This window comes from Macaca mulatta, chromosome 13 (genome assembly GCF_049350105.2).
Source record: "Macaca mulatta isolate MMU2019108-1 chromosome 13, T2T-MMU8v2.0, whole genome shotgun sequence".
NCBI classification, from domain to species: Eukaryota; Metazoa; Chordata; class Mammalia; order Primates; family Cercopithecidae; genus Macaca; species Macaca mulatta.
This window is the reverse complement of record NC_133418.1, coordinates 9,136,843-9,164,262: the sequence shown is the minus strand read 5'-3', so window position 1 is coordinate 9,164,262 and position 27,420 is coordinate 9,136,843. Positions and strand designations below refer to the sequence as shown.

The window sequence follows — 27,420 nt, the reverse complement described above, 5'->3', positions numbered from 1 at the left end:
ACAGCTCTGTGTGTGTTACCGCCCATGAAGACCTTCAGCTGGGACAAGATGTGGATGTGGAAGACACTGATATTGACGATCCTGACCCTGTGTAGGTCTAGGCTCATGTGCATGTTTGTCTTGGTTTTTATTTATTTATTTTTTGAGACGGAGTCTCGCTCTGTCACTCAGGCTGGAGTGCAGTGGCCGGATCTCACCTCACTGCAAGCTCCGCCTCCCGGGTTGACGCCATTCTCCTGCCTCAGCCTCCCGAGTACCTGGGACTAAAAGGCGCCCACAACCGCGCCCGGCTAGTTTTTCGTATTTCTTAGTAGAGACGGGGTTTCACCGTGTTAGCCAGGATGGTCTCGATCTCCTGACCTCGTGATCCGCCCGTCTCGGCCTCCCAAAGTGCTGGGATTACAGGCTTGAGCCACCGCGCCCGGCCTGTCTTGGTTTTTAACAAAAAAGTTAAAAAGATTTTTTTTTGATAAAAAGTTTATAGAATAAGAATATAAAGAATATAAAGAAAATTTTTCACAGCTGTGTTTTAAGGCAAGTATTATTACTAAAGAGTCAAAAAGTTTATAAAGTAAAAAGTTACAGTAAGCTAAAGTTAATTGATTATTGAAGATCAAGAAGAATATTTTAAAAATGAACTCAGTGCAGTGTAAGCGTTTATAAAGTCTGTGGCAGATGTGCAGTAACGTCCTAGGCCTTCATATTCACTCACTACTCACTGATGTGTCCAGAACGGGTTCCAGCCCTGCAGCCTCCATTCATAGTAAGTGGCCTATACAGGTAGACCATTTTTTTCCTTTTATACCATATTTTTATAACACCTTTTCTACATTTAGATATGTTTAGCTACACAGCTACCATTGTGTTCCAGCTGCCTACAGTGTTCAGTACAGTAACATGCTGTACAGGTTTGTAGCCTAGGAACAATAGACTTTATAGGCTAGGTGTGTAGAAGGCTACACCATGTAGGTTTGTGTAAGTCCACTTTATGATGTTTGCACAATGACAAAATCACCTAAATGATGCATTTCTCAGAACGTATTCCTCTCATTAAGTGACACATGACTATAAAATAATAGATTTCACAGAATATTTGCTGTGGAGAAAAACCTTACAAGCATTATGGAATGGGAGGTGTTTAAAATTAACATCAATAGGACCAAAGATAGAGAGCATGTAACTACTGGTTGCCTAAGAGAGAAGTTTGGCACTCAAGTTATACCCACTCTCTTGATTCTTCACTTTTTGGTCAGGCGTCTCTTATGACTATGCTAAGAAACAATACTGAAGATAACTCTGTAAGCTCTTGCTTTTAAGAATGTGCCAATATGTCAAGGTATCTGCTGGAACCCAGGAAACTGAGGGATGGTTACAGTGTTCTAAGGACCAAAATAATAATGGGAATGGCCCAAACGGCATAGGGGAAGAAGGCTCACCAGGTGAAATGGAAGCATTTTGGCTAAATGGTGAATCTAGCCAGGCTTAAGAGCCTCCCTCAGAGAAGTCATTCTAAAGACTTAGCTGGAAGAGATAATGATTTCAAAAATGGATGATGTGTTGAGGAAATTTGCAAAGGTCAGTGTCTCACAGGGCACAAAAAATGGTAGTTTACATTCCAGTTTAACAGTTAGGCAGTCCTGTTATCAGCTACATCAGAAATTATCCCAGACATGTTTGATTCAATGATGGGCAGCTTGGGCTAGATGAAACATCTGTTCTGGCTTTGGACTGGGATCCTGAGTTAAAATGCCATAGAAGATTTTGAAAAATATGGAAACATAGAATATAAACTTCCTTAAAAACAAAAAAAAAACTTGTGAAATTAAAAGACTGCCTTAGATCCTTTTCAACAAAAGAAAACTAAGTGATAAAGATTCCTGGTATCCAAGTCATCAAGAAGCCACTAAGAAATTGGATGTATGATCCCTGCCTCCAGTAGCTGTTGCATCTCAAGTGATTTTTCTTACAGTAGATCATTGAGAAACAAGTTAAGATACCTTAGTTGATTTTCCTATCAATGACCTGGCTGTATTGGAATTTCTAATTAATCCAAATGCAAGGCCTCGCTGCTATAATTTGATGGCTGTTTTCAACCACTATGGAGGGATGAGAGGAAGGCCCTATACTGCTTTTGCAAAATAGGCATGGTGGAGATGGGATTATTTTGATGATTACTGTAATGTCTCAGCTGCATCTGAAGGCTAGACTGTGTTCAAAGCTGTATGTGAACTCTTCTACTAGAGAGAAGACCCTTGTGGTGGAACTGGCTTTTCGCCTCCACAGGCATCCCATTTAGAAAGTGAGGAAGATGGCAGTGGCAATGACAATGATACAGAAAATGAAAACATACAGTATGTAATGAAGGTCCCTAAGTCCATAAAGGAGAGATCTTCCTGCTGGTGGTATCTGTTGGAGCAATGAAGTTACCTACTACCTTCACACAGAAGTCTGAGATGGGGGTTTCAGAGGACCAAATGTAAACCCTTTATCTGATTTTAACTTGTGTAGTACTTGAAGTGAGACACAATGAACACTTTAATAGAAATTGCCTCTCAATCCATTTATACTCTTGAATTACAGGTTACATATATATATATAGGAATGTAAAAATAAGGTCATGTTTAAACAGTCCAAATCTCCCACGTGAGAAGACTGAAAGGATCGTTAAAGATTGCATGTATTCTTAGTATTTACTGTTTGCCATAACGCATAGTATCCTATCCTTCTGATCATCAAAAGATCATGGAATGAGTATTTTCAGTGAGTTCCATGTCCAGGTGATGTTCTCTGCATATGCCGTGACGGCAGAGGTTGGGAGGCTCCGCTCTGGGAGTTTTTTGGCCCCTCAGCTCCTTGTCACTGTTAATACTTGCCTCCTTTCTGGACACTTGCCCAGCCCCTGGATTAACTGCTGCCTTTCTATGGCTCCCATCACATTTTGTTGGTGACTTGTATACACATTTCTACTTTGTGGTACGCCAAGCTCTTTGGCATCCCAGCACTGGTTCCTGGGAAATCCATTTCCATCCTGACTGCCCCAGGTACCATTCAGGGTTTTCAGTTTTCCTCCTGTTGAGTTTGAGTGGATTCTTACACGTGCCACTGCACAGAATTCGTTTTGGGCAAAGTTGGGAAAAGTAAGGGTAGCTTTCTAAAGCTTTGCTGCCATCTTGTGGAAGCTTGTTGAATCACAGCTGAATTTTGCCTTTGATTTATTTTCAGTTAAATGGTTTACGAATAAGTTCCAAACCTTTTAAAATATGGGGAACCTTCCCTGTCATCCCCCTGATAATTGTTATTTTGTAGCAGCTTTATTGAGGTATATTCATGTACCATGCAAGTCACCCATTTAAAGTGTACAATTCAATGGGGTTTTTTTTTGTATATTCAGAGTTGTGCAACGATCACAATTTTAGACCATTTCATCACCCTAAAAATAAATCCATTTTCCCCAGCCCTAGGCAGCTTTCTGTAGATTTGCCTGTCCTGGACATTTCATATAAATGGAATTGCTGTATCATGTTCAACTTCTGTCACCTAGCATGATGTTTTCAAGACACATCCATGCTGTAGCATGTGTCAGTGCTTCATTCCTTTTAATGGCCAAATATTCCATTGTATGGGTATACCACGATTTGTTTGTTCATCAATTCATTCAACATTTGGGGTTTTTTTTTTTTTTTGGCTACTATGAACAATACTACTATGAACAATCTGTGTACAAGTTTGCATGTGAACACTTTCAGTTCTCTTGGGTGTATATGTAGAAGTGAGATTTCTGAGTCAAATGCTAACTTTAACTTTTAAAAAAACTGCCAGACTGTTCTAAAGTGGCTGAGCCAGTTTACATTCCCATCGTCAATACATGAGGGTTCCGGGAGTTTTATTTTTAACATCCTTAAAAACACTCCTAATACTAAGATGCAGATTTGAATTCACTGAAGCTTTTCTTCAACTTTTAAAAGAAACTGTGTAAGTACAGCAGTATGTGTTCATTATAGAGAAATACTACCTGAGAAGTTTAAAATCATTACCAATTATTCCACCATCCAGAGACTTAGTATTTCTAGAGTACTTTATATGTGCATGGATATATTTTAGTTTTACAAAATGGGATTTCACTATATATATTTTTTCCAAATTGGTATTACCAGTGCCCTATGAATGTGTATGTTGTTAATTACAACAGTCTTCACATACCTCTGGGAAAAGGCACACTTGGTATGGGGGACATTTTATTTTCTCTGGGTATCCAGAACAGTGCTTGGTGTGAGTTTGGGTTCATGGACCCTGCAAAAACTAGAGTCCACAGGCTGGGAGCTGCTGGCTTAGTGTTTAGTTGCCTAAAAAGCTACCTTGCTGTCAGTTTTGGTAAGGCACAAAATTTGTTTAATTTAACCTCTTTATCTTTTTTTAAGCACTTACTGAAAATGACCGAGACAGCCAGTCGCCATTGAAGAATCCTCTGTTGTCAACGTCAAGACCCCTGGTTTTCGGGAAACCCAATGGCACGTACCTCTTTTCATTGTTGCTTTCCTCTGGGCATACCACTGCAGTGGCAGGAGGCACGGAGGTTGCCCTCACCCCTCTTCTTGTAGCAGCCCTGTCTTTTCCCTTCATCCAATGAATTATCACCAAACTCACTGCCTTTAGAGGCCAGAAGCGCTCTGAGTGGGGGTGTTGCTGGGTGGCTGCCCCTTGCCCCCACCACCAAGTTACTTCCTCCTGTTTGCTGTTTCATGCGTCCTCTTAGAGCAGAAGTCTCCCAATTACCACCAACTGGCTCTCCAGGGGAATCTCTTGCTTTCCAGTTTTGTACGGAATTCGCTTAGTGGAATTCCTCACCCCCTTGCTTCCCTCTCCTACATAGTTTCCTTTTTGCTTTCACTGAACTTATTTAAATTAAACTACATGTTGTTTTCCTTTGTTTCAAGGTGATGCAGTTGATTATCAGAAACAGCTGAAGCAAATGATTAAGGATTTAGCCAAAGAAAAAGATAAAACTGAGAAAGAATTGCCCAAAATGAGCCAGGTATGGACTTTCTTCAGTGCAGAGAATTAATTTTCTTTTAATTTTTTTTGAGACAGAGTCTCGCTCTGTTGCCCAGGCTGGACTGCAGTGGCCTGATCTCTGCTCACTGCAAGCTCCGCCTCCCGGGTTCATGCCATTCTCCTGCCTCAGCCTCCTGAGTGGCTGGGACTACAGGCACCCGCCACCTCACCCAGCTAGTTTCAGCTAGTTTTTTTGTATTTTTTAGTAGAGACGGGGTTTAGTCATATTAGCCAGGACGGTCTCGATCTCCTAACCTCGTGATCCACCCGCCTTGGCCTCCCAAAGTGCTGGGGTTACAGGCGTGAGTCACCGCGCACGGCCATACCCAACCATTTTTCTATTCTTGGAATGATTGTGTAGCTAGATTCCACCTGAAGCACCTGTCCTCACATTACATATTCTCCATTTCAGCAGCAGTGTCTCAGATTACACTGAGAAACCAGGCATTACTGTTCCATTTCATTTTACATTTAGATACTGCATGGCCTTCCCACCATAGGACACGCCCTAACTTTATAGCTTTCAGCTGTTCCCAGCATTTTCCTATTATAAACTCTAGCTTAAAGATCCCTACAGATAAATCTGTACATTACTGTGGTTTTTTTTTTTTTTTTGAGATGAAATTTCGCTCTTGTTGCCCAGGCTGGAGTGCAATGGTGCAATCTTGGCTCACCACAACCTCGGCCTCCTGGGTTTAAGCGATTCTCCTGGCTCAGCCTCCCAAGTAGCTGGGATTACAGGCATGTGCCACCACGCCCGGCTAATTTTGTATTTTTAGTAGAGATGGGGTTTCTCTGTTGGTTGGGCTGGTCTCAGACTCCCAATCTCAGGTGATCCGCCCTCCTCAGCCTCCCACAGTGCTGGGATTACAGGCATGAGCCACCGTGCCTGGCCTGCTGTGGTTTCTTGAATTGCTTTGTTAAAGGGTGTGCACATCCTCTAGGAAGGTCTACCCATTTCCAAGTGTGTGCTGAAAGTCCCAGGAACCATCACCTTGTTTTCAGAGTGGAAGGGCAGAGACTACCTTTTCTTATATTGTGTGTCTTCAAAAGTACTGTAGTTTTCTCAAAGGTCACAGGTATCATGTTAAAAAAAAAAAAAAAAAGGGACACTTCCACCCTGGTTCTGCTGCTACATAAGACTTATTTCAATTTCAGAGAGAATTTATCCAGTTCTGTAAAACTCTGTACAGTATGTTCCATGAAGATCCAGAAGAAAACGATTTGTACCAAGCCATCGCGACAGTCACCACGCTGCTGCTGCAGATCGGAGAGGTGGGGCAGCGAAGCAGCAGCTCTGGAAGCTGCTCCCAGGAGTGTGGGGAGGAGCTGCAGGCCTCAGCTCCTTCTCCTGAGGACTCGGTTTTTGCAGACACTGGGAAGACACCCCAGGACTCCCAGGCATTTCCAGAGGAGGCACAGGCGGACTGGACTGTCTCCCTTGAACATATTTTAGCTTCACTTCTGACTGAACAATCATTAGTAAACTTTTTTGAAAAGCCACTGGACATGAAATCCAAACTTGAAAATGCCAAGATCAATCAGTACAATCTCAAAACTTCTGAAATGAGCCACCAATCACAGTCTGAACTTAAGCTGAGTAACTTGTAGCAAGATAGCAGCTGCTATGCACACTGGAGTCTGCCATACCAAAGCACGGACCAGACTGTTTCTTGGGGTCAGCCCTAAACCGAGATTTCAGTCTACTTTACAAATGGGGCATCTGGATAAACAACCTGACAAACTGGCCAGGGGAACCGACACAACCCTCAAGCATTTCTATGTATTCTCTGAGAATTGTCAGCGCCCTAGGGTATCCATTGGTTCACTTGGTGCCAACTTGCAATTTTTACCAGATTGGCTGAAATGGGCACTTCTACTGTGATGCTAGTGTGATTTTGCTCAGATGAACACGATGTATCATACTAACCAAGAAGCTGAGAGAGCCCCATACTTTCATTTTTCACTTGGAATGATAATGGGAGAGGTCAGGAATCAAGTTCACGTTCAAGATCTAAGGGAGTCCACTATCTGTGCAATTGTATTTGGCTTTTTTTTGCACTGTTTCAATGCTGGTAATTGAAACCATTTTAATATATTTGGTTGTATTCACTTTATATGTCCTTCCAAAAATGTTGTGTACAAACCATGCTTTCAATGTTGGCCTCCAAGTTTTTTAATAAGAAACTTTTTGTATTTACTTGGTCCTTTTCTTTTACCTTGTAGTTAAGTGTCTTAAGCTGTAGATTGTGGCAGTAAGCAGGAGACGTTGCTGCTGCCCATCCATGGTTTCTGGGTGGTGCAACACTAGGTACACTTCTCAGCCCCACCTTGGGGGTGCCCTCCATCACCAGTGGGGCTTCAGAGACCTCTTTATGGCAGCATTTAACATACAGCTTGCAAATGCTGGTGAAACAATCCCAGCAACACTGCTTTAGGACTGAACTATTAATACAAATTTTTGTTATTGATACCTTAAGGAACTTTACTTCTGAACCTTGGCTCCAGGTGCAACAGGGCCATTACAAATGAGTTAAAATATGCATCTGGTTATCTCACCAAAAATCAATTATTTTAGAAGACAGCTATATTCAACATAGATGTAGGCAGAAACTTAAAAGACGTACTGCCACATTAATTTCATTAAATTTAAGATGCTACAAATAGTATGTCATTTTAAAGTTGTTTCCTAAAATGTTATGATGCCAATGGCAAATGGATTCTACATCCTGGTTTCTGGAAAAATGCTTATCTTTGAATTAGCAAAACATACAAGTAGAATCATTAACAATATGCCTTCAGTATCCCAACTACCCAGAACACTGGTTCTAAAACTAGGTTGCAATTTGAAATCACCTTTAAAAACCTGCTTAGACCCTGTTCACAAATCCAACCCCAGGGGATGGGGAGAAAGCAACACAGGCAATCAATGTGGGAAAAGCTCTTCAAATGATCCCATAATTAGGATAGGATATACAAGCACATTATGCTGCAACTAAAAAGAACCAAAACAAAGTCAATTTTATAACTTTATTTGATGTATTTGATGATCAGCGATTAGTTCTCATCCACATTAACTGTCTGTAGATCTGTAAAGAAAATGACAGTCAACTTCCACACCCACATCACATTTCATATTTCAACTCTAAAAACCTTTTGTAGACGGGTCTGGGCGTGTAGCATTCTATTTTCCACAACCTTTTTACATCCCAGATATGGGCCAGTTCTGCATTCTTTAGCATCTTCCCACACCAACACACAATTTAAAAAGGGTACAATGATGTGTGTCACCCCTAGCTTAACAGATGAATTCACATTTTAACGGAGGTAAGGACATTTTTCTAATGAACTTAAATGGCTTTATGGGATGGAGAACTTACTTTTGAAAGTGGTAACAGGTACATAGGTAACCAAAGTATAGAGCTTATTTGGTGAATCTTCATCCTCATTACGTTTTCTGGACAGCCGCACACGGATTCGGTATGGGACATTCCTAATAAAAACATAATTGTGTTGCTAAAGTCAATGCCTCCTTTCAACCAAGCAGCCACTAGCTGTGTTCACATATCTCAGATCCCTCTTTTTTTTTTTTTTTTTTTTTTTGAGACGGAGTCTTGCTCTGCCGCCCAGGCTGGAGTGCAGTGGCCGGATCTCAGCTCACTGCAAGCTCCGCCTCCCGGGTTCACGCCATTCTCCTGCCTCAGCCTCCCGAGTAGTTGGGACTACAGGCGCCCGCCACCTCGCCCGGCTAGTTTTTTTTGTATTTTTTAGTAGAGACGGGGTTTCACCGTGTTAGCCAGGATGGTCTCGATCTCCTGACCTCGTGATCCGCCCGTCTCGGCCTCCCAAAGTGCTGGGATTACAGGCTTGAGCCACCGCGCCCGGCCAGATCCCTGCTTCTAATGCTGTCCTTTGCTCTACTCTGACCAACCTAGAACTTACCAGTTCCCTGGAAAATGAAACATAACCCCCAGATGAACATTAAATGCTGTTACCACAGGAGGGATGCCTGTTTGAAGATATGTTAAGAGAGCCACCATTGATATTCAACCAAATAATCCTACGCAGATATCTGGGTCCAAATGTGTTAGTCTTTTATCACCAGAAACTTATGTGATTTTTGTTACATTAAATTGTGAAGGCCAGGCGCGGTGGCTTAAGCCTGTAATCCCAGCACTTTGGGAGGCTGAGGTGGGTCTATCATCTGAGGTCAAGAGTTTGAGACCACTCTGGCCAACATGGTAAAACCCCCATCTCCACTAAAAATACAAAAAATAAGAGCCAGGCGTGGTGGCTGCCTGTAATCCCAGCCACTTGGGAGGCTGAGGCAGGAAAACAGCTTGAACCCAGGAGCTGAACGTTGCAGTGAGCTGAGACTACACCACTGCACTTCAGCCTGGGCAACATTAACTCCATCTCAAAACAAAAAACACTGTTAAAAACTCTGCCACAGGCGCATATTCAGTTTATCTCCACATGCAATCCCCTTATCTCATCCTCTCTCTAGCATCACAGCTGATTCTCTTTCCTCTATTGATCTTAGGATGTGCCGGGTATTGTTCTAGGCCCCGGATTCCTATAAACTCAGGACCTCTTTTGGCTCCTGTAATCCCATTCCTCTTATCCCAAGGCAGGCATCAGAGGGCACCTCTTCTGCTGCACCCTTAAATGTCCACCCACAGAAGAGCTAGGTCTCAGGTCCCTGTCTTGTTCATCTCACTTAATCCTAAGTTTTAAATACCACACAGATGCAGACAGTCCTCCCCGCACGTTTCCAGAATCAAGTAGTCCACACTGTCATCATTCCTCTAGCTGCCCTTCACTCCACTTCTGGCACCTCATGACATCCTTTAAAGCACAAGCCTCCCCTGCTTTCTGGTTCCACTTTAGAGCAGGGTCCCCCAACACCAGCACTAACACCTGGGCTAGGCAACTCTTTGAGGGAGCAGCCCCATGAATTGTAGGGTGTTTAGTGTCCCTGGCCCATAGTATCCCTCAGTAGTGACAACAAAAAACACTGCCCCTGCCACAACCCCGAGGAGGACAGGTAAACTGTCCCAGGCCAAGAACCACTTCTCTCATGGTGGACTTGCCTTGCTGTCTAGAGCTACCCTACATGGTCAGCCCTCACCCCTCCCTCCTCCTCCACTGGGCTCAGTCATTTATTCCACCCTACCTGCACTCACCACCCTGCTCCCAGATCCCGCCAAGCTTCCTCTCTGTGCAATGCTCTTTCCCACCCTACACTGCTGGCTCCTTCACTTGGGTCTCAGTTCATAAGCCATTAAATTAAGGGCTTCCCTGCAGATACTACCCAACCTAAGTCACAGTCACAGTATTTTTTTTTATACTTCCACGTGCACTAACCAAATTACTGAACTGATACGGGCTCTTGTAGGGTAAGTGAAGCTGGTGTCATTGCAAAAGTTCACCTTCAAATACAGATAACTTTAGCACCTTATTCCTTTGGCCCAGACAGCTTTGTTGAGCCTGGTATCAATGCGCACATCTGGAGTTCCCATCTCCTTCATGGCAAATTTCCGAATCTCTTTGAGTGCCCGAGGGGCACGCTTCTTGAAGCCCCTACGATTCAAACATAAAGTGAACAAATTAAAGGAGCATGAAATTAGGTACATGTAAGAAATCCTCAATGTCGTTGATAGGCTCCTGGAAACTGGCCAGTGTGCTTCAAGCTCAGTGAGGACTTACTGTAGATGGTATGTCCTCCTAAAACCAGCCTAAACCAAACCTTCAACTAGGCAGTAACAAGCTTTTTTTCCACCAGTGTGTAATGCCCAGCAACTAGCATAATACTTAGGACAAGAAGATGCATAATCCACTTTCTGAAATCCTCAAAATATTAAATTTGATTAAATGTCATGTCTTAAGACAGGACATGTTTTTGGAACAGATCATTCAATGCTATTAACTTCATCTATGCTTAAAGAGCAGGGGCCTGAAATGTGCAGGCAGGTTTCTTCTTGAGTATGATGAGGGCAACAGTTAACTCTATGAACGCATCAAGCAAGTTCACTTCACTTAAATACTTAAACATCCAGAAGTAAAAGGTAGTAGAAATAACAGCAGTTGGCAATCCGTTGTTCTTCACACAGCTTATGTAAGCAACCTATTGGTTACAGCTGACGGTATCTAGTACTACAGAGAAAAACCAGGGAAAAGAGAAAGCATTAGGGAAAGGGGCTGCAGGTTTCTCTAAGACGGCCAAGGTGGGCCAGGTGTGGTGGCGGGCTCCTGTAATCCCAGCTACTCCAGAGGCTAAGGCACGGAGGCGGAGGTTGCAGCGAGCCGAGATCGCGCCACTGCACTCCAGGTTGGGGACGGAGCAAGACTCCGTCTTAAAAAAAAAAAAAAGGGTGACATTGGACTCAAGGTCTAAAGGCAACGAAGCATTTATTTGTGGAAAAAAAATTCAGGCATAGGGAAAAATAAAAGAGTAAAAATTCAACAGAGCAGCTACTTTGAAACAGAAGCATGCCCGGTATGATTAAGCGGGTCAGCCAATGTGGGATCATGGCAAGAACTCTTGATTTCTAACCTAAGATAGACCGATGCAGGATCTGAGAATAGATCCCTACGCATGTCTGGGTAGGGAAGGGAACAGGAGCAGGGAGCTGCTACTGTCAACATTCCGGTAAGAATGGGGACGGTCAGAAAGACCAACGCAGCTGGTCAGACGGTGAATGTATTCGGAAAGCAGAGCCCACAGGATTTGTTAAATTGCCAATGAATGAAATAGGGAAGGCCACAAGAGGAAGAGATTGGGGTGGAGATGATTCGGCGCATCTCTGAGAGTGACAACCAGACGCATGAGTTCGAGCCCCAGGGCGGCTACAGGGATACTCACACTCCATGGATGCGCTTGTGAATGTTGATGGTGTATTCTCGGGTCACCACCTCGTTGATGGCAGAACGGCCCTTTTTCTTCTCGCCACCCTTCTTTGCGGGAGCCATCTAAATGCAGGCGACAAGGAGGCTCAGAGCAGAGTTGAACAAGCTCAAGCCAAGTCCTCCCTCCCAGCCTCACGCGGTCACTCTCGGGGCGCTTCCAGGTGCTGAGAGTCTGGCCAGGCTAAGTCGGTCACCCAGTGGCCTACGCACCCGCGCCCCTCAGACACCTCCAACCTGGAAATACCTGCCGCCCCGGCTCCCCTAAGCCCGGACACTTTCCTCCTCAGGCTTCGGGAGCCCTTAAACGCAGCGTGTATTCCCATTTCCCACAACCGGAGACCCGGGCTAGCTCGGGAGAGATTCTGCGGTCCCAGTTAACACAATCCCAAAGGAGGATGGGGCCGGATTCCAGAAGCCCAGACTCCGCCACCCATACTCACTCTGCCGGGTCCAAGCTGGAAAGGAAGAGCGCGAAGTATTGTGGGAGAAGCAAAGCCGCAGTTGCAAGTACAACTTCCGGGTCGCCAGGCAAGGGGGTGTGGCTAGGGAAGGGGAGAGACGAGGCTGTGACGTCAGCGGCGCGCGCAGAAGTGGGGACAGCGAAAGGGCGTCGGGGCGGGGCCGCGCCTTTGGGCCGCGAGCTCGAGTCCAGCTTCTGTCTGACGGAGTCCGTCTGGCTCCGCGGAGGAACTTGCGTCTCGTGTCTAAGTCTTCGGATAAAACCAAAACCCAGGCCTACAGATGTATGGGAGCAGGGCCAGGGAGAGAGACTTTCGTTTGTTTTCCGCATTCATTCATGCATCCGACCAACACTGACTGAGCCTGAGTCGAGCGAGGTACCTGGCTGGCGGTCCCAGAGTCACTAAGACGCAGCCCGGCGTTGGAGGTGCTTGCGTCGAGCAGGGCCGGCACGGGATTGCCAGTCGTTGCTGTCAAGGGCGGTGGAGCCACAGGCCTGTCGCGTCGTCCGGGTGCATGGGTGACCGAGTGGGTTGGATATGACCCGAGAAATGACAGATGTGAGATGACACGACAGGGAGATCTGAGGAGGTCCCCAGAGAACGGGGAACTGCGTGTCACCAGCCTAGAGATTCGGAGACAGTCAGTTGGATCTGTGGACCCATGTCTTCCTTTTTCTTGACGAACTCCCTTCTTTCACAGGAGCGCACCATTTTTAGTGGTTTCGTAAGATGAGTACACAAGCTAAAAAGTTTCTGAGCCCTCAGATATCTGAGAATTTATTCAACCCTCAAATTTAAATTCTGGCTTATATGGAATTCTAAATTGAAAAGAATTTCTCCCCAGCATTTTGAAGGCAGGTTTCATTGTCTTCCATTTTTCGGTGTGGTTGAGAAGTGATGCGTTATTTTTTTCTCTCTGAAAGATTTTAGGATCTTCTCTTTAAAGCTGTGAAACTTCATGATGATGGTACCTTGAATTTAAGGGAAATTTCTCAGGACGAAAGAGCTTGATGTCCCAAGCTGAAAGGGTCCACTTAATGCCTGGCACTTTGGTGAACGGGAAAATGCCCGGACCAAGTCACCCCTAACCTACTAACAGAGTTTTCAGCAGTGGACATGTTTCAGGACCTCACAGACAAGACTGGAGGCAGGCAATTTCTGGGCTGGAACAGGGACTCTGATCTCATGAGGAATCTTTGCATCCTGTATCAAGGTAGATGTTGCACTTGTAGGTTTCCCAGCAGTCCTCAAAGGCAAGAGATGGTGTTGGACAAGCAAGCCTCCCCCTATGCCTCTTATCAGACTCCAAAGGCCTTTCCAGAAACCTCCTGTAGCCTTCTGTCTGTCATTGGCTAGAACCAGGGACTCCATTTCAGTTAGGCTGGGAGAGCACATACCCGCCAAAAGCAAATGGGATTGTCATCATTACTTTGGCCTAATGATGAGTTGTGTATTTTTTGGGCTGGGCTAGACACATTGCTTTTGTTTTGTTTTTTTTTTGTTTTCTCTGTGTGTGTGTGTTTTGAGATGGAGTCTCTCTCTGTCACCCAGGCTAGAGTGCTGTGGCGTGATCTTGGCTCACTGCAAGCTCCGCCTGCTGGGTTCACACCATTCTTCTGCCTCAGCCTCCCAAGTAGCTGGGACTACAAGGCACCTGCCACCACTCCTGGCTAATTTTTTGTATTTTTAGTGGAGACAGGTTTTCACCATGTTAGCCAGGATGGTCTCGATCTCCTGACCTTGTGATCCGCCCGCCTCGGCCTCCCAAAGTGCTAGGATTACAGGCTAGACACATTGCTTTTAATGCACGGAAGTGGGGTTCTGTTAACAAGGAAGAAAAGGGGCTAGCACAATTTGTTTCAACTGAATGGTGCTTGCTCTCATCTCCTTTCCGCCTCCTCTTCGTCTTGCTCAGGCACCCTAAAGCCTGCCTCAGGCCTTTCATACCTCAGGGCCCTTTTCAGATCATTGTTCTGATCCTGGCTCCCTGCAATCACTCTCTGAAGATGGGATCTTGCCCCTTCTATCCCAGCACCTAGAGAGGGATTAAGGGACAGCTTTCTAGGGTACCATCCGTTAGAGGTAATAAAAGTGTTACTGTAATAAATCAGAAGTCTAGTGCCAGCTGACTCAAGTTTCCGTATAACTGATAAAATGTGAGTAGATCCTACCTCTTGTTGAAATAAATAGACCCCTCCAGTGGGAATCTACAAAACGTCCCTCTAAGATGTCAACTCTCCTGCCTCACATAAAGGTTGAACAGAGGTATAAGAAGGACTGTTAGGTTTGAGGACTGAAAATCATTTGCCTGCCTAGAGTTCTGCAGACGCTTCCAGCTTCTCTTTCCCTCCTAAGCCCCAGGGACCAGGTCAGTGACTGCTGGGCCTCAAAGAGACCAGAACCACATAATAAGAACTTTATAACTCTCTGGTGTTTGTTAGCTGGGCTAATCACTCACATGTTTTTACTTTTACTGATTAGCAGAGAATCCTTAAAATGAAACAAGATCTGAATGCTTCCCTGTGGGGGCAGCAAGAAAGTAGACAGGTTGCATTCCCGTCCACCAGCTTTAGGGGCGACAAATCTAAGGGGCTAGAGGCATCCTCCTTGGCAGTTTCATGCTGGACTGAGCTCCAGAAAGGTCCAGTGGAACTTTCCAAGAAGCGCCGCCGAAAGATTTTTAAAAGGAAAGAGGCGTGGTGGTGAAGAGGTGCTAAAGAGGTAGTGTGGGTAGCCCAGGCCTGGGAGGTCAGTGTGGAGGCTGTTTCTGTGACCCAGCTTAAATGAGGCCCAAATGAGGCAGCAACTAATATGACAGAGAGGAGAGGAATGGCACAGGAGGTATTTGAAATTAAAATCAACAGTTCATAACTGACTTCATATGGAATGTCAGTTTAGGTGAAAATGCTGAACAAAATCACATTAGAAAAGTAGACTACAGTATAATATATATTACATTGCAGAAATCAATGTGATTTCATGACTGGAAATGTTTTCAGCTCCATCACAACAGGATGACCCAGTAATAGCAACAGAGGCAGCACTTGACCCAATACCAGCTCTTAGTCTTACTCTAGGCGTCTAGATTTTAATCTCTCTCTTTTTTTTTTTTTTTTTTTTTTAACTAAAAGGAATCAGGACTCCTTGGAGGTAGTTGTCTCCATGCTTTGAGATAGGAAAAATAAAAAAATCAATCAGTATGGGCCTTGACTGTATTGTTCCCAGAAGGAAATCTGGAGTCTGATTTCTGACGGGCAATGCTACAAAGAGAAAAGAGCCAAACATAGGAGCCGGCTCTCACTGGCCGGGTTGTACCAATTTGAGCATGAAATAAATAACAATGGTCAATTAGAAAAGTTGAGTTCATAAAAGGCCATGAGTTCCTGTCTTCATGCTTAAAATAAAACATGACATATAAAAAAGGTAATTGTAATTTTAAAATGAGTCAATATCATAGATGTGCCTAAGTGTGGTTAGGCAAAAATTCTACAAGAGTTGTTTTCTTTTTTGTGTGTCCAATGAGCTTTTTTCTCCAGAAAAATAAAGCTGTTTGTATGCATAGTATGAAATTCATGCATGTCTGCCCAAAAAGCTGCTAACAGGTGTCCCTAGAGGATGCAAATTAGTTATTTCTCTGGGACAACAATGGCAGACTTGGAGACCTTCAGGCTGTGCCTACACAAAGTGAAGAGGGAAACCAAAGCAGTCTTGTACCAAAACAAATGTTACCAGATAATTTAGACAAGAGTGTGGAATGTCATGGCTTAGAACAGCTGGCTAGTTCCCCATGTTGCATGCACAAACAACATTTTAAAATTAATGTAATGAGTTTTAGTTGAATTAGACACAGAAGAGACATTTTAACTTAGTTGAAAAGATCATAAACAGTGTACTCCCAGTTCACATTTCAGTCATTTCACATGAGCCAAGACTTTATAGTTTTCCAAATAGGTCATGGTCTTTCTGGAAATAGGACAGGGTTGCAAAATAGCCTTTTAATGAGCAAACTTTAATGAATCAAAAGTTTAGGGATTAAAATTCCCATGATGAATGTGGGTTTAAAGAAATATTACACAATAAGAGTTTTCTGAGTTTATCCAAATTCTGAACACGTGTAAGATTTAAGCAAAGCTAAATCAAATTAGTAGCAAGGCACACTCTGCCCTTTTTAAATGACTTCCAGCTAGAAAATCCTAGGACGATAAATATGCTGTCCATTAAAAATATTGTTCTGCTTAAAAATATGCTGACAGCAAATTAAAATACAAATTCTTTTACAGACAAATCAGATCTAGAAACCTTTGCATTTATAAAACATGTAAAAATAGTGAATAAAGTTTCACACAGCATTTTTAAGAAGCGGGTTCATTTCTGGTTCTTTTAAAGAGTAAGTGTTCTAGTGTGCGCAAAATATTTTCACTTACCTTTTTCTCAGGATTAGAACAATTGTATGCATAATAAAACTTTTTGGATGTACTTATACGGCACCATCTCTGCCATCCAAAACCGATCCTAGTCATAGAACTGGGAAGAGCCATCCGCATTCTACACGGGAGGAGTAGGAGCAGAGAGCCATAGCAATGCACCAGGGAAAGAACTTTGCTCTCTTGGGCCAATGCTTTTGGAAAGGGCATTGCCATTGCAGTGGTTCTCAACCACAGTACACCAGGGTACCCTCCTTCAGCCCCATGAAGCCTCATGATGGGTTGGCTGTCTGTAGTTGGCAGAAATCTTCTAGATGCTGCGGCTATGCTCCCACCCTCAACATGGCATATGTGTACACATCTTATATTGAGACACACATATGCTGCCCACATCACTGATATCTAAATGTTGGTGGCGAAACCCCATGCAATTCCGGCTGAGTGAGTTTAATGATGGGCTATAAATGAGAGCTTTGGTGGAGAATGTCTTGGTCGCCTCCATGGATTTTACCTGTGTCAAGATTAAGATGTTGGCGGGGCATGGTGGCTCACGCCTGTAATCCCAGCATTTTGGTCGGCCGAGGTGGGCTGATCACTTGAGGTCTGAAGTTCGAGACCAGCCTGGCCAATATGGCGAAACCCCATCTCCACTAAAAACACAAAAATTAGCGGGGTATGGTGGTGGGTGCCTGTAATCCCAGTTACTCGGGGGGCTGAGGCAGGAGAATCACTTGAACCAGGAGGCAGAGGTTACATTGAGCTGAGATTGTGCCACTGCACTCCAGCCTGGGAAAGAGAGAGAGACTCTGTCTAAAAGAAAAAAGAAAAGATTGAGATGTTTCCAGAAACTTTTTTTCTGTTTTGTTTTGCTGTCACTTCTACAGTAAACCATTGTTTTTCTGGCACAAACTTTAATACAAAGATCAGAACCTGACAGGCCGATGCAAATACTGCAGCTCAAAAAGCTGAACGCCTCTGCCTGACTTACTGATTGCTTGCTTTCATCTTTTCCGTATCTTTGATTATCCTTGAAACATCTTGAAATTAGAAAAAAAGAATTACTGGTGAAAAGATGTAGGCAGGGATGTATAACAAGGGACAGAGGAAATTGTACAAATTTGTTAATTTATTACAAAATTTTCACTCACAGAAAAACACAAGAAAACTTTTATACTTTTATATTTGGGAAAGGAACTGGTATCTCAGATACAAAATAATTTACACATAAGCCATACAATTTTATTTTATATAGAAATAGGTCATTATTACAACGACTGTACAATTCACTACGCTTCATCTTATAATTACATAAAATCTTTTCTTTAGAAACATCTCAACAAAACATACAAAAAAAGCAAAGTGCATTTTGAAAAGGAAAATCCAATTCTCAGTATTCTCATGAAGATATGTAGAAAGATGCAGCATTCTCACTCAAAGGGCCAGCACATGGCGGGGTCTCCTTGGGGACTGCAGTCCCCCAGGCCTGTCTGGCTTGTGAAACCTCTCCCCTCACAGGCTTGGAGTTCTCAGCAGAATTCTGGAATGTTGGCTGGCATGATTGTGCTTTGCTTTGAGTCCACCTTTGTAGTTGCAATCAATGAAGTAAACAGGAAACAGTCCAGTGTTTTATTTAGGGGCTAAAAAATCACCACCAGCATGGCATGGGGTGAAAAGCCTCATCCCATTAGGGTTTAGGCCAGAAAGTGTGAATCTGTAGCTTGGTTAATAACAACCAGCGTCTCTGATTGGTGGGCTGTTGTTGTTACTGTGGTCTCTGAACGAAGCCACGAGACCTTATTATTTTTTAAAAAAACAGAAAGTGCCTAAGTTATTTCCTCTGTGCAGCTGTGCAAATTAAAACAAAAACAACCATTTAAAAATAATGAAAAATAATCTCTTTATTCTCTCTCTCCAACAGATCTCTGACCCAGTCCTTCTCCAATACAAAGGAAAGATGATCAAGAGAGTGAAGGCCAGCTAGCGCAGATGGGCGGGCCGCAGGTGGCTAGAGCAACCAGTGCACTCTTGGGGGATGCAGCGAGATGCGCCATCTCTGAAGGTAAACCGACCAACGATGCCTACACGGGGCACCTGGTTCCTGTCCAGTATGGCTATAGAGTGTGCCCAAGAACCTCGGAGGCAAGAGAAACACGGTCAGTATTCCTGATCATTTCCACTGCAGCAAGCACTGCGCTCCAGAGATGGTTACCATCCAGGAGTTCTGAAACATATGCAGTGTGCACAAAAGCCAGGGGTTTAGTTCAGACTCCTCTCCCCATCTCCTGTGGCCACCCCCCTCATCCATTGGTTAAAGCTGATTGTGTCCCGACTTCAGTGCCGGGGCACTATCGGGGCGGCTGCTGGAGGCCTGATGACTCAGACAGACTGCTGACCCTTCGGGGAGGACGTAGGGGCTGGGGCTGTGCTGGGGGTGGTTGGGGGTAGCCCAGGGTCCCTGGCTGTTGTGAGTAGGTGGAGAGAAGTAGTGAGTCCTGCTGCTCACTGTGCAAAGAGGTTGGTGCCTGTACCTAGAAGAAAAAGAACAAAGGGCTTCAGAGGTGGTTCTGATGTCTGCCCCTCAGCTGTCTTACAGGGCAGTGTGGGGCATGCTGCAGATTGAGTTAGACTATAGGGCTGTCTTTCTTGGGGGGTCATGTGGGGAGAGGTGGCTTTGGCAAGACCTGGGGGTGTGGTGGGGATGGGGACGAAAGGAACCTTAGGGTGAATTCTGAAGCTAACTTCTCCGCCAATAGCGGGGGCACCTTCTGGCCCAATCAGCCTAGGCCTGTGGCTGTGGGGAAGGGTTTCATAAACACGTGCACATGATCTGCATTATAGCCAGAATGTTTCTGGATGATGGAGCCTGAGGCCACATGCAGATAGTTGACAGGGCAGAATCCAAACACACATACAATTTGCACAATTTTCACTGCTGGTCCCTGATACCGTAGCTACCTCCAGCTTCACCAGCACCTACTAGGAGCATCTTGATTGGAAGTTTAGAAGCTTCGACTGGCCAAAGCCTGACTTTGGAAACTTCAATCTTACCACCCACTATTCCCTTCCATGAAATCTCCTCCTGCAAGTAACCCAGCACCCCCCTGCTCTCAAAGCTGCCCAGGCACAGCTGCCCTGAACTTTTGCTCAGGCTGTCTGGCTGGAACACTGTCCCTTTATCTTCACCCTCTCCCACACTTCAGGCATTTCCTGGACATCAGACTCGGCAGTGGATGCCTTCTGAGCCCTCCCTCTTCTCAAGTCCCTTCCTCCATGAAGGCTTCCCCACCACAGCACTCCCACTCTTCCCAAATCCGAGCCTGACTGCACTCTGTGCTAACCCACCTTCTGCACCCCACCCCGAGGCCCCTAAGGGCAGTGAGTGGGCCGAAGAGCTCTCTGTATTCATAGCCTGCATCTTGTATGCAACAGGTGCGTGCAAACTTGTCTGTTGCTCATTTCCCATCCAAAATCACTTCTGGGTCTCGAGAACTGACAAGATCTGCAAAGCCAAAGTCTGAGCTGACTCCCACTATGCGTGGGGTCAGGGAGATCCGAAAATTACAGCACAGATGGCTTAGCAGCATTGGAATTAAACTACATTCTAGAACTTCAAGGACAGCTATCTTCATCGCTATCTACAGTACTCAAGAGGACTCAGCCTCTGCTCATTCTCCATGGCTTTGCAGGTGCAGGTGGAGCTGCAGGCCAGGGAGGAAGCCCCCTAGGACACAGAAGGGCTGGGTGAAAAGGGGCACCCTGCACATGGGCAAGGGAAGGCCAGGCCCTTCTGGAGCTTGGCAGACGCAGACGTGTGGCTCCCAAGTGAACCTCCCAACCAGTGGCTCTCACCCTCCCTGCTTTTGGCATACTTGGCACTTGCCTGAAGTGATTTTTGCCTTCTAAGTAGTGACCACATGTAAATGAGCTCCAAATTTTCCTGGCAAGCCCAATTTCACACATCACTGTATTTACTAAGGCAGGTTAGTGGATCTTTAACTAAATGTGATTTAACTTTATGTTTATATAGGACTTTATAAACACACTGAAAAGTCCAACATAGTCATCAATGTTTTTTGACTTCTGCTCTAAAAACTATGAACATGTCTAGATGCAAATCCTTGAGTAAAAACTACTTTTTTAAAAAGGAACCTTTTCAGCACATAATCACATAAGGCATAATAGCCGACTCGTAATTTCACATACTCCATAGATATAGACTTCATAACCTTTAAGCATGAAAAACAATCAAATGAGAATCTTTCTGGGGCTTACTTCTATACTAGGGATAGAACAACCTTGAAAGCAAGGGAATAAAATATCTTTGAGACTCGGGGTACGGAGTGTGGCCCGGCTCCCAGGCCTGCACGGGGGCCCCCTGGGCTTTGGCACCCACCTGCAGGTAGTGCTGTGGTGGCTGCTGCCGGGCCTGTGCAGGCTGCAGGGGTGACGGTTGGGAGGCGGGGAAGCTGGGGTGGAGCACTGCCTGCCCCATCAGCAGGACGGGCATCGGGGTGCTGCTGCTGTTGACAGGGTGTGCATCTGGATTTGGAAAGACGGTCTGGCTCTGTGCGTACCTGTTTCACGTGGGAAGGAGAAAACAGGTCCTTTAAGAAAGCAGTATTGATATGACACCCAAAGCATGAGCAACAAAGAAAAAAACAAGTAAGTTGGACTTCATAGAAACTTTTGGCCAGGCACAGTGGTTCATGTCTGTAATCCCAGCACTTTGGGAGGCTGAGGCGGGAAGATCACAAGGTCAGGAGATCAAGACCAGCCTGACCAATATGGTGAAACACCGTCTCTACTAAAAATACAAAAATTAGCCAGGTGTGGTGGGTGTCTGTAGTCCCAGCTACTTGGGAGGCTGAGGCAAGAGAATAGCTTGAACCCGGGAGGTGGAGGTTGTGGTGAGCAGAGATCATGCCACAGCACTCCAGCCTGGGCAACAGAGTGAGACTCCATCTTAAAGAAAAAAAAAAGAAACTTTTTTGCATCAAAAGACACTATCAACACTATCAACAGAGGGAAGAGGCAGCCCACGGGGTGGGGGAAGACATTTGCATATCACATATCTAATAAGAGACGGATACCACAATATATAAAGAATGCCTACAACTGCACAACAAGAAACCCAAACAACCCAATCAAAAAACGGGCATGGGGCTGACATTTCTCCAAAGAGAAGCTAGAAATGGCCAACACACACATGAAAACATGCTCAGCATCACTAGCCATTAGGGCAAAGCAGATCAAAACCAAAATGAAATGTCCCTTCACACTCATTACAATGGTGATTATCAAAAAACCAGGAAGTAACAGGTGTTGCTGAGGATGCAGAGACATTGGAACTTTAGTGCTCTGTTACTGGGAATTGTCAAATGCTGCAGCCACTGTGTTAAATGTTGGCTCTGTGTCCCCACCCAAATCTCATGTTGAATTGTAATCCCTAGTGTTGGAGGTGTGGCCTGATGGGAGGTGATTGATCGTGGGTGGGGACTTCCCCCTTGCTGTTCTTGTGACAGAGTTCTCCCTAGATCTGTTTGTTTAAAAGTGCGTAGCCCCTCCCCCTCTTTCTCTCTCTCCTCCCGGTCATGTGAAGTTGTGCTTGCTTCCTCTTCACCTTCTGCCACGATTGTAAGTTTCCTGAGGCTTCCCAGAAGCAGAAGCCTGTACAGCCTGCACAATGGTGAACGAATTAAACCTCTTTTCTTTATACATTACTCAGGCTCATGCATGTCTTTATAGCAGTGTGAGAATGGACTAATATGAATGTATGGTAATTCTTCAAAAAAATTAAACACACACAATGACCATTCTACCATATGATCCTGCAATTCCACTTCTGGGTATATACCCAAAAGAAGTAAAAGCAGGAACCTGAAAAAGATAATTGTACATCCATGGATGTGTATAATCATATTTTGGTTTATTGTGAATAAACCACTATATAATAAACAATTATTATAAACCATTATTCACAATAACCAAAAGGTAGAAACAATCCAAGGGTCCACTGAGAGATGAATGGATTAAAAAAGTGGTTTGTCCATACAGTGGAATATTATTCAGCCTTGGAAAGGAAGGAAATTCTCACACATGCTACAACGTAAATGAACCTTGAAGACATTATGCAGAGTGAAATAAGCCTGTCACAAAATGACAAATGTTGTGTGATTCCTCTTATATGAGGGCTCTGGAGTTGTCAAATTCTTAGGGACAGAAAGTAGGATGGTGGCTGCCAGGGGCTAGGGGGAAGGGGTATTGGGGGTGGGTGTCTAATGGGTACAGGATTTCAGTTTGAAAAGGTGACAAAGTTCTGGAGCTGGATGGTGGTGATGGTCACACAACTGTGTGAATGTACTTAATGCCATGGAACTACACACTTAAAAATGGTTAAAATAGTAAAATTATGTATATTTTGCCACAATAAAACATTCTTAGGCCAGGTGTGGTGGCTCATGCCTGTAGTCCCAGCACTTTGGGAGGCCAAGGCAGATGGATCACTTGACGTCAGGAGTTCAAGACCAGCTTGGCCAACATGGTGAAACCCCGTCTCTACTAAAAATACAAAAATTAGCCAGGCATGGTGGCACATGCCTGTAATCCCAGCTTCTTGGGAGGCTGAGGCAGGAGAATTGCTTGAACCTGGGAGGCGGAGGTTGCAGTGAGCCAAGATCGCACCACTGCACTCCAGCCTGGATGACAGAGCAAGACTCCATCTCAAAAAACAAAACAAAACATCTTTTAAAAAAGAAAGAGATGGTGATGATAATGGTCCACTAACAAGGAGCAGAGAAAGGCCACTTAGGAACAATCTGGGGTTACGGACAGGAGCAAATGTCTAAAGAGACTGGAGAGAAGTCTGCTTTGCGTGATGTTTTTGGAGGTGTGATTTCGCTGCCTGGGGTCATCTGTGACAGGCAGTGGGGGTTCCAGACTTCCCCTGAGGAGGCAGCTGTGTGTGTGGGAGGCAGATCCTGACACGCCCTGGAGGGTGGACCGTTAGGTCATGTCTGGAAGAGACAGTCAGGGAGATGGGGAGGGTATACATTATCGATTTGACCAAAAATGGCAGTTAGAGTTCCCAAAGGAAAAACTTTCCATACTTGCCTAGTTCAGGGTGTTTTAAGCATCTCTGGAAAGTGATGTAACAAGAATTTTTGCTTCCATTTTCCTTCTTTTTTTTTTTTGAGACAGTCTCGCTCTGTTGCCCAGGCTAGAGTGCAGTGGCACAATCTCGGCTCACTGCAACCTCCACCTCCCTGGTTCAAGTGATTCTCCTGCCTCAGCCTCCTGAGTAGCTGGGATTACAGGCACGTGCCATCATGCCTGGCTAATTTTTGTATTTATAGTAGAGATGGGGTTTCACCATGTTGGCCAGACTGGTCTTGAACTTCTGACCTCAGGTGATCCGCCCACCTTGGCCTCCCAAAGTGCTGGGATTACAGGCATGAGCCACTGCGCCCAGCCTATTTCCACTTATTTAGATCATTTAGGAAGAACCGGTAAAATCCGAAAGCAAAACCAGCCCACTTGCCCCCGCCTAATGATAGACATGAACGGAACTTTACAGACAGCTCCCCACCACCTGCAGGTCCCTCCTTACCGTCCTGTGACCAAAGGGAGGGTCAGAAAGTCTCAGGGGCAGAGGCTGCCTAGAAAGTTATCCTGAGGTGTGGGGAGATCCCAGACAGGGCCAACAAGGTGGACTTTGAAGATTCAGGGAGCCAAAGGGGCCTGTGGCCTGGAGTTAGCTGGCCTCCAGCCCCACCATCTGCACTGTGTGGCCTTCGAGAATGTAATCTAACCCCTTGAAAGCCCAGCCTCTTCACTGGTTTAAAAAAAACAAAAACAAAAAACAAGCATGTGCCTACACCCTAGGGATTTTGTCGGGATGAAATGAAATAATGAACATACAGACCCTGACCCTCAGAAAGGCAGGAACCATCTGCCGTTCCTCTCAGTGCTGGCTGAAGGAGGGCACAGAAGAAGGACTTCCAGGGAGAGGGGCCTGGGGGTGCCTGCGAGCCCTCTACATGAGGGCATCCCAGGCCTGATCGGCTAGCACCGTCCTGGTGAGCTCTGGACACGAAGTCAGCCAGTGTTAATATGAAGCGGATGTCTGTGTGATAGCTCTATTTCGGCCTCATTCCCAAGGGCCAGAAACTGTTTTCCAGCAACTTTTAAACTATTCTCCCCGTGTCTCCAGTAACCGTTGTCCCCAGGAATTAAGTAGCTGAGTAAAGCTGCTCTGGTCCTGTGAGTGCTAGTGGAGAGGAGGGTGGAGAAGGGAGAGCCGGGGCTGCTCGTCTGGGAGGGAAGGGCCCAAGGACAGTGCCAGAAGCACAGAGCACCAAGTGTGCCTGCGGAATGTCAGCTGGAGCCTGGGGGAGGGTCCTTGGGAAGGGGGATGGCGATGTCAGCTGGAGCCCGGGGGAGGGTCCTTGGGAAGGGGGATGGCGCTACACCCTCCAGGGATGTCTCCAGGGGTGAGGGCTTCAGACCTGTAAGGAAGTCGGAAGATGATGGCAAACGGCAGGGTGTGAATTGTTTCATTCAGTGCTGCTCTAAGCATGGAGCACGGAGTTTTTTCCTGCTTAAATGGGACACGGTAGAAGAAAAGCTGAGGGGCAGTGTCCCCTTTACAGCTGTGGGCACACTCAGACCCTGCCTTTAGTGCAAGGCTCATGTGAGTGCTGCTGGCCCAGGCGGGTGAGGCTGGCCAGCCTGGAACCATTCCGCCAGCGCTTGCCTCCTGCCTCCCGCCAGGGTCCACGTACTTGACTTGCCGTCCCGTCCTGCTGACCTCCGAGGGCTGCCTTGCGTCACAGGACCCGGGCATCATGGGCTGGATGGGCTGGCTCAGCAACAGCCTTTAAGCAGAGGTGGGGAAATAGGAAACTGATCAGCACCTGAACCACAGACCCACTGGTCGTGGCAGCACTTGCTCAGCCTGCCTGGACCCTTTATGGTTGACCCTAATCCCCACTCCCCTGGCTTCATTCTCAGAGGATGATGGACGCAGTGAGTAACTTCCCCTGGACCTCAGGACCCCAAGCCCTGTCCTCTGCTTCCTTAGCTGAGATCAACTGTGGACACTTTAGAATCTGTCTGAACTCTGCCTCCGTCTAAAGCAGAAAGCTGAAATGAATGGGGTAAAATGATGGCTGGGTTATCCTTCAAACAAGGGCAGTCTCGTACCTGAGCTGCCGATCATGGCTGAAGTCTGGGCTGGGCTGGCACTGGCTGGCATCCTGGGAGGTGGAAGCAGGTGTGGTCAGATTCAGACTTGGCGGGAGCACAGCTGTGGTGCTGCTGAACGGGGACACTAGGCTGTTCCCAGAGCGGCCGCTGCTCTGCATTAGCTGTGAGCTTCTCATTGGCTTTGGACCCTGGAGCATCATTTCAATGAGAAAGGTAAGACTTGGACGCAACCCTGGGGCCATCTCTCCAGGAGACCTCCCAGTGTCTCCTCCTTCTACCTACCCTTGCCTTTCCTCTACATCAGAACCTCCCAGCTACTGAATTGCTTTGATCTTGTGACTGTCTTCCCCGTTGGACTGTATTTGAATCCCTTGGGCCTAGGACAATGCCGGACTCCAGGCAGGCAAGTAGCAAATGTGCCTCGAACTGATCTACTTTCTGCTTCAAATTCTACTGCAGACATGTGGTCCTCCTGGCTGTTTCTGGAGCTCACCAGGCCTACTCCTGCCCTGGGCCTTTGCACAAGCTGACAGCTCTGTGGAATGCTCTTCCCCTGACATTGACTGGCTCATTCTTTCACCCCCTCAGGTCTTGACTCAAATATCATCTTCTTCACGAGGCCTTACCTGGCTACCTCTTTACACCTCCAGCCCATTCCCGGCCCTCACCAGCATTCCTGTACTGTTGGACATACTCTGATTTTCATATGTTTGTCTCTTTCCTCACTTGGAACAGAGATTCTTTTTTTTCTTTTCTTTTTTGTTCACTGCTTTCCCTCAGTGCCCAGAATTTCGTGCCTGGCACGCAGTGAGCTGAGTGAAGTAATAAAGGAGTGAGGAAGTGGGCCTGCACCTGCTTTGGGTTCTCTGTCTGTTTCACTGATTGTCCATTCATCTGATAACACAGTGCTCTCATTCTTAAAGTTTTTACAAAATTTTCCAATATCAGACAGTATAAATCCTTCCTCAGTTTTCTGTTTTCCAAAATTTTCTTAGCTCTTCTCACCTATTTTTCTGATGACCTTTTAAATCAAAAGGCTGCATTTTCAAGCAAAACCCTTACATTTGAAGAAAGATGTCCTAAACACTTCCACATGTGTCCTTATCCGTATTGTGCTGCAGTTATCTAAGTTCCCAGATTCTCTACTGAACTGCAAGCTCCTTGAGGCCCGGAGAGCTCTTGCTCATCCCTGTTCCCTGGGTCTTGGTGAACTCAGGAGCTCAGCTGACGTTTACCAAAGCCACGAGGGCATGGGAATGTGAGGCTGGGGGAAAGGCTGCCTTCCCATCTGTCATCCTCCAGGAGCGCTGCTCCAGACTTCTCAATTCCATTCAGTCTGAGTGCCATTTATCTGCTGGCAATTTCGTCCA

General features: G+C 45.7%; 3 protein-coding genes and 1 long non-coding RNA gene across 12 annotated transcripts in view; 2 read left to right on the top strand and 2 right to left on the bottom strand.

Moving 5' to 3' along the window:
* The window catches only part of TBC1D8 (TBC1 domain family member 8), a 133,600-nt gene extending 126,348 nt beyond the window's left edge, over positions 1 to 7,252 (top strand). For all 3 annotated transcript variants that reach the window (XM_077958873.1, XM_015112967.3, XM_015112966.3), the window contains 3 exons: positions 4,419 to 4,508; positions 4,935 to 5,032; positions 6,211 to 7,252. In XM_077958873.1, the coding sequence (XP_077814999.1) occupies positions 4,419 to 4,508; positions 4,935 to 5,032; positions 6,211 to 6,663 (641 nt within the window). In that variant the 3' untranslated portion in view covers positions 6,664 to 7,252. The remainder of the gene's footprint in view (positions 1 to 4,418; positions 4,509 to 4,934; positions 5,033 to 6,210) is intronic.
* An 816-nt stretch (positions 7,253 to 8,068) lies between these two features.
* On the bottom strand, positions 8,069 to 12,428 carry RPL31 (ribosomal protein L31). 3 transcript variants are annotated; one of them, XM_015112953.3, is made up of 5 exons: positions 12,402 to 12,428; positions 11,918 to 12,024; positions 10,510 to 10,635; positions 8,433 to 8,545; positions 8,069 to 8,141 (listed from the first exon to the last, which is right to left on the bottom strand). In XM_015112953.3, exons 2-5 carry the CDS (start codon positions 12,022 to 12,024, stop codon positions 8,110 to 8,112), a joined length of 378 nt encoding a protein of 125 aa, XP_014968439.1. In that variant the 5' UTR covers positions 12,402 to 12,428; the 3' UTR covers positions 8,069 to 8,109.
* A 63-nt stretch (positions 12,429 to 12,491) lies between these two features.
* On the top strand, positions 12,492 to 22,566 carry LOC106993089 (uncharacterized). The gene is made up of 2 exons (XR_013402603.1): positions 12,492 to 13,635; positions 18,765 to 22,566. It is a non-coding gene; the product is annotated as an uncharacterized LOC106993089 (long non-coding RNA).
* Positions 17,955 to 27,420, bottom strand: part of NPAS2 (neuronal PAS domain protein 2) — a 175,853-nt gene continuing 166,387 nt past the window's right edge. For 4 of the 5 annotated variants that reach the window (XM_028832241.2, XM_077958874.1, XM_077958875.1 and 1 more), the window contains 4 exons: positions 26,048 to 26,238; positions 25,627 to 25,719; positions 21,240 to 21,420; positions 17,955 to 19,374 (listed from right to left, as the gene is read on the bottom strand). In XM_028832241.2, coding sequence (XP_028688074.2) covers positions 19,192 to 19,374; positions 21,240 to 21,420; positions 25,627 to 25,719; positions 26,048 to 26,238 — 648 coding nt within the window. In that variant the 3' untranslated portion in view covers positions 17,955 to 19,191. The remainder of the gene's footprint in view (positions 19,375 to 21,239; positions 21,421 to 25,626; positions 25,720 to 26,047; positions 26,239 to 27,420) is intronic. The other variant, XM_028832242.2, reaches the window with a different exon arrangement.

Coding starts and splice junctions, on each gene's coding strand:
- RPL31 (XM_015112953.3), bottom strand. CDS start 12,024: ATGGCTCCCGCAAAGAAGGGTGGCGAGAAGAAAAAGGGCCGTTCTGCC. Junction 10,636..11,917: donor CACAAGCGCATCCATGGAGT/GTGAGTATCCCT, acceptor TTTGAATCGTAG/GGGCTTCAAGAAGCGTGCCC. Junction 8,546..10,509: donor GTCTGGGCCAAAGGAATAAG/GTGCTAAAGTTA, acceptor TGTTTTTATTAG/GAATGTCCCATACCGAATCC.